The sequence below is a fragment of the Pyrus communis genome, chromosome 4 (genome assembly GCF_041283825.1).
Source record: "Pyrus communis isolate YQ-2024b chromosome 4, ASM4128382v1, whole genome shotgun sequence".
Classification (NCBI taxonomy): Eukaryota; Viridiplantae; Streptophyta; class Magnoliopsida; order Rosales; family Rosaceae; genus Pyrus; species Pyrus communis.
The window spans coordinates 18,282,886-18,291,711 of record NC_142568.1 but is presented as its reverse complement, the minus strand read 5'-3'; the positions used below and the strand labels follow the sequence as shown (position 1 = coordinate 18,291,711).

The following is an 8,826-nucleotide window of genomic DNA, read 5'->3' as shown; positions in this document are numbered from 1 at the left end:
CTTCCTATAACTTCCCCCGGTTGAAAATGTAAAAATCAGCATCTAACAGTTAAAACACCGGAGTACCGTTAGTCTCGAGCACCCAAGAGGTTTCGGCCGAAAACTTGGAGCCCAATTAACCTGTTGGGGAAGATCACACCCAGCAAAAATTGCATGCTGTGTCGCAAATTACGCTTAATTAATAAGCCAAAAGCAGAAAACATAACTTAATCCATTATTAAGCAAACAAAATCAATACAACATCCAAGTTTCCAACAACAAAGAAACCCAAAACCCCGGTGACCCACCACATTATCTTAATTTTTTACATGTGAAAAACCCACTAAACCCATCCAAACAGTCCCTTAAACCCACCAATCCACCCAAACAGTCCCTTAACTCCATCACTCAGACCGATTCGCAAACCTCTCCACCTTCTCATCCTTCAAATTCAACCCCACCATCGCCTCCCCCAACCCGCAGCTCACCTCCGCCAGCACATCTGGGTCCTGGTAGTGCGTCACCGCTTGCACAATCGCCCTCGCCCGCTTCGCCGGGTCACCGCTCTTGAACACGCCCGACCCGACAAACACCCCATCGCACCCCAGCTGCATCATCAGCGCCGCGTCCGCCGGCGTCGCCACTCCTCCCGCCGCGAAGTGCACCACCGGAAGCCTCCCCAGCTGCTTCGTCTGCATCACCAGATCGTACGGCGCCGCTATCTTCTTTGCGAAGGTGAACACCTCGTCGTCGTCCATGTTCCGCAAAACCCTAATGTCCCCCATCACGGACCGCACGTGCCGCACCGCCTCGATGATGTTTCCGGTTCCGGCCTCGCCTTTTGTTCGGATCATCGCCGCGCCCTCCCGGACACGGCGGAGGGCCTCGCCGAGGTTCCGGCACCCGCAGACGAACGGCACCCGGAAATTGTGCTTGTTGATGTGGTGTTCCTCGTCGGCGAGGGTCAAAACCTCGCTCTCATCGACGTAATCGACGCCGATAGCTTCGAGGATTTGGGCCTCGACGAAGTGCCCGATTCTGGCCTTTGCCATGACAGGGATAGTCACAGCCTGCTTGATTTCTTTGATGAGTTGGGGGTCGGACATCCGGGCGACGCCGCCTTGGGCGCGGATGTCAGCGGGGACGCGCTCCAGGGCCATGACGGCGCATGCACCTGCCTCCTCAGCGACCCGAGCCTGCTCGGCGTTCACGACGTCCATAATCACGCCGCCGCGGAGCATTTGGGCGAGGCCGACTTTGACGGAAAAAGGCGACTGCTTGCTCTCGGAAATTGCGCCGTTTCCGTACACCGCGACCACCCCTGAACCTGCCATTTCTAGAGAGAAAGAGTGAAGGATCTAGAGAGAGAAAGGGGAGTGAGAAAAGAGGGTGGCGACTGGCGAGGGTTTTGGGAGGGGAAAGGATTTGGGGGGGTTTATATAGGGTGGCATGGAGTCGCGTGGGGTTACACGGTGGGGTTGGGTCGTGTGATTAACATTGAGCGTTGGATTTGTTTTTGTTTCGGAGTCATCGGTTGAATGTTGGGAAGTATGTTGATCGGACGGTTGGAAGGGTGGGAGCTGACACTGGTTGTTGTGGAGAGGCCCGCTTGGTAGTTTGTTTGAGTAGAGGCCACGCAATTTAATGAGCCGAATCGGTTAGCTACGTGGTAAGTGGGGGTTCCAATCGTTGGTGATAAAAATGTAGAGACTGTGACTGTGCTGCGTCGAATCTTAGAATATGTTTATTTTTCGAATTATTAATTCTCTCTATCAATTCATAAATAAATATGCAATTAACATTTTTAATCTCAACCGTTCAAGTTCTAAAGATTTCCTTACAATCGTACAGTGTAAGGATCTGTAGTTCAAATAGTTACAAGTGTTTATTTTATGAACTCAGAACCAAACACTCTTTATCTTTTGTATTTCTCGTTTATTTGGTATGTAACTCATGTACAAAAGGTTTGAATGTATGAGATTTGTTTCATATGATGAGCAAATGCGAGATATTGGATTAGTATGTGACAATAATAGCAAGTTTACTTGTTTGAAATGAGTTTGGATGATTTTCTTTGTGTTTACCAACCTATAGTTTTTTTTGTGTTACAAAAAGTTTAGGGAGAGATGAGGCTACCTCATCCCAGAACCATGACATATCACAACCCTTTTTAAAGACTTATAGAAGAGGTCTTAGCCCCTTTTAGTTTTTACTGAACGTCCACCAAAAAAAATTGCTGACAGTAGAACTCAAATATTAGGCTTATTGCTACCTGAATTCAAATGCATAACTTAACACATCCATAATAAATGAATAAAAAGATATATAGCTGTCACATTATAATTCATGATTCAAACCTAAAGAACAATATGATTAATTTACTATTTGTCTTATTTTCATGATTTTTGTTGCTTTGGTTCCAAGTAAGTAGATAAATATAAGACTAGTGAAAGAGCAAAAATTGCAATTTTCTTTCTCAACCTCAGTCTTTAACATACACCCCATTTCTCTTAAACAAGTCGAAAAAAGTGATGAAAATGGAACTAGACAATGGGTTTATTAAAGAAATGGAACTAGACAATGGGTTTATTAAAGAAATTAGCCATCAGTTTACGGGCACCTTTTGACCAACACATGCTTTCACCATATTTTCTGCCGTCGTCGCAGGCTCGCAGACTCGCACTAGTAAGAGGAGAAAGGCGGCTTCAACTTGGCCTCTTTTCTTATTTAATGTTATCTTTCAGTTGAGAATTTATTTTATTTTATTTATCACGAAATTATCTTTCATTATATTAAAAACTAGTAAAAGATCTAAAAAGAACCAGTTAAACAACCTCGCATAAAGTACAAAACCCAAGCAAAATGAAAGCGGCAACCCAAGATACAATGGGAGGTCCACACAAGCTTAGGCCAGAAGGTTGCAAAAAAAATAAACAATAAAGACCCTAATCTCCAACAAAGACCACATCATCACTGCCGTCACATCCTCAGAGGAAGCCAAGCCAAACCAAGAAAGTAGACACCAGATCCAAGTCCCCTTCAAGAACCCCTGCAAATCTATACAAACAAAGTAACATATGGGCAGAGAGTGAGACTAAGGGAAATACCCAACACTTGGCCTCAATGGGGATCCGGCATGCTGGTGGGGGAGGGAAAGCGAGGGAGGGAAGTGGATTTGATATCCAATTTCTAATCGAAGCTCACCAATTCGAGCACATGGTGGGATGGGATCACAGCTAGGGAGGGGGAGGAAGGAAAATTTAAAGACAAAAAGTAGTAAAAGCAGGCGAAAAACACTAGGCATGAAGTCCGAGATAGTTGAGATTTGGCTTAAGGAAAATTGAGATTCAACTCAGGGGAGAACCAAGAATTAAAAAGGAAGGGAGAAAACTGGTAAAGGTGAAGGAAGAGGAGGAAGCTGGGAGGGGAAGGAAGATGAGAGGGGAGGAAAAGAGGGGGAGGGCAAAGAAGAAAGAAATTGAGAAAAACTCAAGAGGAAATAGAGAAGACAGAGAGGAAAAGAAGAAAGGAAGGAAGGAGGGGTGGATGCCTCCGACACCCAAGCCAAAGGCTAGGGCCGGCGGCGAAAGTTTCTAGAATTGTGTTTCACATAGAGCATTTTAGAGAGAGAAAAGATGAGGTTTTTAGAGAGGGGGCCGAAGCTACTTCAATTTGGATTTTTGGGAGGGGCAGTTTTGGAGGACTACATTTATTGGACAGTCTGTTTCGCCGACACACAGACAAAGGACAAAACCAAATCTTTGTTCCACTTTTAAACCTTTTAGGTCTCAAACCAAAATGGCTAAACATAACCTTGTATAGAATTATAGCCCTACAAAAATTATTTTTAATTTAACAATGTCATGCCCATATTCATATACCATTTCCAACCGAATGGGCTAAACATAGCCGCCTCAATATTTTATTAGTTTTAAGTTTATACTTTACTTATTGGTTAATTTAGTTAAACTACCGTTGAATATTTTCAAATCTAGTAGGTCAATTTGAATCAATTATTGCAACTGAAGAGTTGAGCCCCAAAAAAGGGCTAAGAGAAAGGCTATATTTGGCCAATCTAATGCCCCCTTGGCCAAATAATAGTCTGGTGAGCTCTATAAAACTATAGCCTAGTCATCGGTTGAAAATGAATTTTTGGGCAAATCATGTAATTTTTTGACTTTTAGACGTTTAACCCTCTCCATTAGAGATGACCTGACTTTCATCAATGCAATTCATCTTAGATATTTCTAACTGTTTACCAATTAGCAATGAATATATTCCGTTGCTATGGGCCATTGTGCGTACGGTTTGCGGATGCATCCGTCCAGTATAATGACGATACACTATAGTGGAGATACGCAGTCAATACACCGTGCACACAATCCAGGTGCATGGGTGAGCAAACCTCGAAAAGTAAGATGCCCGTGTTGCTAGTGATTTTGTTTGAGAAGGCTGCTCTAGTTCTAATTAATGAGAGAGGGTCTCACCAGAAACAAACCACAAACACATTATTCTGACCAACTGCCCAAACCCTACATATACACGTAGACAGGAAACGATCAAACTTGGGTACAAACAGACGAGCAACATTGTCCTGGCCAACACATCAGCCTTCTCAAACACTTGAACAGGAGGAGATTAAACTTGGGAACAAACATTCATGAACCGGTTTTACAACCAGTTCTTTTTCCCTACATTAACAAGGTCTAGAGACAAATTGAGTTCAATCACACAAAATAAGATGCATAAATTTGTAGAGCAGTCTGAAAAGGGGTTGAACAAACAATATACATCAACAACATTATTATCGTTGAAGATTACAGCTTAAAATCAACTAACTTAACCCAACCTACAACGTGGGAAAGAAAAGAATCGAGAATTTTGAATTCTTTATCCTATTTAGGTGTATCGAGGCTCTCTATACCCGGAAATAATAATACATATGGGTAAGCTGTTGTAAAACGACAGGGCATGGCCTTTTTTAATCCACACTCAGAAACTACCCAGGTAAGAATGTAACCATCTAAATTTAGCTCTGATCAGTTATATTGACAGGTAGTAAAGAATGGCGCACACCAGCACTACAAGGAGGTTGAATTACTTAAACTGTAAAGATCTTTCTCACCTTCTTTATGTTCCTCCGACAAACTGGACAAGTAGCAGCTGCCTCCGCAATCCTGTGAAAAATTGAAAAACGTAATCAATCACTAAATTGGATCTGAAACAGATAAACAGGACAAATATGACGTGTGGAACACAGTTCACTAGTATTCTAGAAGCTTATTGGATGAACCTTGTATGAAATCAGAACTTTTGATAGCCTAATGGGCATTGGCCTCGCCAAACTAGTTTGTGAAATTGTTGCAGGGTACAGCGCAGAGCAACTTCTTAGTTAGATATGACTATAGAAAGTTATAAACGATTGAGAAAAATACCTTGTTGCACACTCAGAACAAGCCACACAATGCCCGCAGGGAAGGAAAAAGCAGTCCCTGGGAGCATCAAAGCAGATTGCGCAAAGACGACGAGTGTTATTACTTTCACCATCTCTTGACGACTTCCCTTCTCCAGCCAGAAAGTCTTCAAGATCCCCCTCATCGTTTGAGGCAGAATCATAAGATGAGCCCCAACTTGATTGATCATCATCTTTGTAGGCAAGCAATGGGGCTCTCTCAGATCTGAACTCATCATGTTGTACTCTTATTCCATCTTCATTGGTACATCGGTACTTGTTTAAGAAGTTGAAGGCCAACAACATGAGCACAGTCATCCCACCTACACAGGCTGAAATAATTAAATATGATACAGATTAACAGACAAAGGTTACATTATGAAAAGAAATAAGAAAATGAGCCTACCTATACCAACGATATATGTGGTCCATCTTGGGCCATATGATAGTTTGACATACTGGTTTGCCATAGGAGTATCCTGAGGAAACCAAAAAACGTAAGAAGAAAGAGTACCAACTTCCAGCGTACCCTATTTATTTGATAATCCACTAGATTAGTTTTACCTGCTCTGTACCAGGAGTGGTCAACACAGCCACATTTCCCTCCGGAAACAAAATTTTCAAAGTACAGGATTCATCCATGAAAGTACATTTGGAATAAGCCGTATTTGTATTATACACTAAAGCATTCATTGTGAAGTTTAATTGCACCTGTTCAACGTCAAGAGGAACACAAATGAATACCGTGAATGGGTAACAAATCAACATCAGACCAGCAACAAAATTCTTTAATGTGAGCTATAATAGCATTCGGAAAAGGGGAAAATAGAGACCCTTGTGAGAGATACTCCCAAGACCAACAAATCAGGATCTATGTCTAGTGTAAAATAAGGTTTTGCATTCTTACTCACTCAACCTGTTACTCACTGTAGCAGTATGCTGCGGGCAACAAGGATTGTATTAATCTCATAAGTACCATTTCCCAATATTTTAATCGGATGAGTACAGACCATAGTAACATCTGCATTAATTCCTAGGTTATAGTTATTCTACATGTTCCACAATTACCTCCACAACATCTGCGTTCAAGTTACCCACAGAAACATAGTAGGTAGAAGACTTTGATAGGTCCTGCTCAATCGTACCACTACCTGTGAGGAAGCAATTACTGACATTAGTATAGTACGATTGTGTTGAGAAGACAATAAGATCATATTCCACACTTCGTCTCACCATGAATGTGGTTCCATGATAAAGTAGTATTAGGGTATGTCGGTTCTTCGAGCCACTGAGCAAGGCCTTCTTTACCTACAACGTTCTGGCTTCAGAATGCTATGGAGGTCGAATAAACTTTGCAATAAAGAAAAATGCATGGACAACTGCAGAAAATTCTTATTTTTCAAATAATGCACAAAGATACCACAGAAAAAGAAATCGGAGAAATGTAGTAAGAATAAAAGGTCTTGTAAGTGGCTAATTATGACTTCAGTTAAAAAGTTGGTCTGCAGTCTTCGCTCACTTATGTGGCTTGCTATCTATAAAACAGTATTTATAGGTATATACCCAGGAATTTGAGTGAAGGGTCGATGACTGCATAGCAGCCATCACGAAACTAATCAATTGGTATTCCAATTTCCTCAGCAGCCCATTACACTAACCAAAACATACTCAAACTTACTCAAAAAATACCAGGAAAGATATTAAACTTCAATCGCTGTAGTAGTATATATAAAGTATAGATACTAACAAGCATGAATATTTCTAAAATGAGGAGCATTTTGCGTGGGAAAGAAAAGGAAATGTAGGTTATATACCTTGAGCGATAATAAGAAAAACAGATGAGCTCGGAGAGTTCACGCTGTATGATATACTTATTTGAGACCCCGCATTTAGGTAATATATCCAGTCCTGAAGAAGAAGCACAACGAATTATCATCCTAATCAACAACTAACACATGCTTAAAAAAGATTTCAAAAATTCTTGTGATAGAATGCAAACTTGCCGTATGGGAATCAGCTTGAACCGAGACAGTACGCGTTTCAGACCAAATGGTGGCAGTATCAAGAGGTGGACTACTGTAGAAACCATATAGTATAGGTCCGGGATTTGATATATTCAGCTCTTGTACCTAACAAAGACCAAACAAAAAACCAACCCAGATTGCCAAACAGCACAAAAAAGCAGGCATTCCATCAAAAAATGGAAAATGGCAAAAATTAGAGCAAAAACTACCTGAATAGACTGCACAAAAAATGGGTTAGGTTGCAGAAGAATTGAAGTATTAGGGCCAAGTTCCAAACTCGAAGACCCGTAAACTCCCAAAATCAAAGTCATCGACACTGAAACATCCAATTACCATCAAATTATGGATAATCAAGTAATTAATTAACCATAAAAACTTGAGACAGATAATTTGACAATTGGATACAAACCGAAGAACCAGAAGGTGAGGAGGACGATGATGCAGGACCACGTGTCATCCGTAATCACCGTCGACACCTCATCGAACGCCGGCACATTTCCACCGTACAAAGTGCCGAATTCGTGGTTTTGCTCCAGCTCCGGATGCCGGAAATGGTTGTGTTGCTGGTACCGATTGTCATCGTCCTCCTCTTCCCGCACCTGGGAAGCGTTCGAAGACGACGTCGTAGCGACAGAAGCAGCAGCACTGCCCGAAGTGTCCCTACTGGTCGAAGCAGCAGCAGAAGAAGAAGATGAGGAGGCGGAGGAGGAGGAAGACGACGGTTGGTCTTCCATTGCAAAGAGAGAGGGAAAGGTAACGCACCTGTGGGGGTCTGAGGAAGAAGGTCCATGGAGGGAAGGAGGCGCGGGTGAGTAACTGGTCCACTCACCAGTCAGTCTTTCTTCTTCTCCGAAGGACTGGTAGCTGCGAAGGGTGACGGTTTTTTATGGTGTTCTAGTAAATTGGATTAGCTCCGGATCTTCGACAAGAAACAATGCATATGGACCGTGGATTCGTCTGTAAAAGAAATTAAAGTGGTTGGTTTGCGAGGGGTAGGTCAGAAAAATGAGTTAATGGAGGTCGGTGGATTCAATTTGTGCGGTAGATTAGTTTTTCCTTAGACTCCGGACACCAAAATCTGAAGCGGATCCAATTCGGTGTTTTAGAGCATTTCCAAAGTAATAAATAATTTCTTAGAAACAATAGATTTGAAGTCAACTTTTACCGCAACCACTTTGCTGCCAATCCACGTCATGTCACATAAAAATTGACATTTCAGCTAAAAATATTAATATTATCATTTTTATTATTATTGTTGATATTGACTTTGTGATGTCTCTTTTAAAAATGCTCTTAAACTCGTGTTTCTGCCAACCAATGACGCTTCCCACCCTCACACACCTCCAACTCCAACTCCGACGACTATTACAA

At 42.0% G+C, this 8,826-nt stretch overlaps 2 protein-coding genes across 3 annotated transcripts; both read right to left on the bottom strand.

Annotated features, from left to right (window-relative positions):
- Positions 1-195: 195 nt before the first annotated feature.
- RSR4 (Aldolase-type TIM barrel family protein) lies at positions 196-1,398 on the bottom strand. Its single transcript, XM_068461488.2, has one exon. The coding sequence runs from the start codon at positions 1,311-1,313 to the stop codon at positions 384-386; it is 930 nt and encodes a 309-aa protein (XP_068317589.1). The 5' UTR covers positions 1,314-1,398; the 3' UTR covers positions 196-383.
- A 3,303-nt stretch (positions 1,399-4,701) lies between these two features.
- On the bottom strand, positions 4,702-8,351 carry LOC137722808 (E3 ubiquitin-protein ligase APD2). 2 transcript variants are annotated; one of them, XM_068461904.2, is made up of 10 exons: positions 7,865-8,351; positions 7,665-7,771; positions 7,435-7,560; positions 7,246-7,339; positions 6,665-6,739; positions 6,500-6,582; positions 5,996-6,142; positions 5,838-5,910; positions 5,415-5,754; positions 4,702-5,156 (listed from the first exon to the last, which is right to left on the bottom strand). In XM_068461904.2, exons 1-10 carry the CDS (start codon positions 8,187-8,189, stop codon positions 5,081-5,083), a joined length of 1,446 nt encoding a protein of 481 aa, XP_068318005.1. In that variant the 5' UTR covers positions 8,190-8,351; the 3' UTR covers positions 4,702-5,080. The 2 variants fall into 2 exon arrangements, with proteins under 2 accessions (XP_068318005.1, XP_088548861.1); XM_088692735.1 differs by having other exon boundaries at positions 5,415-5,763; positions 7,865-8,310.
- Positions 8,352-8,826: the final 475 nt, after the last annotated feature.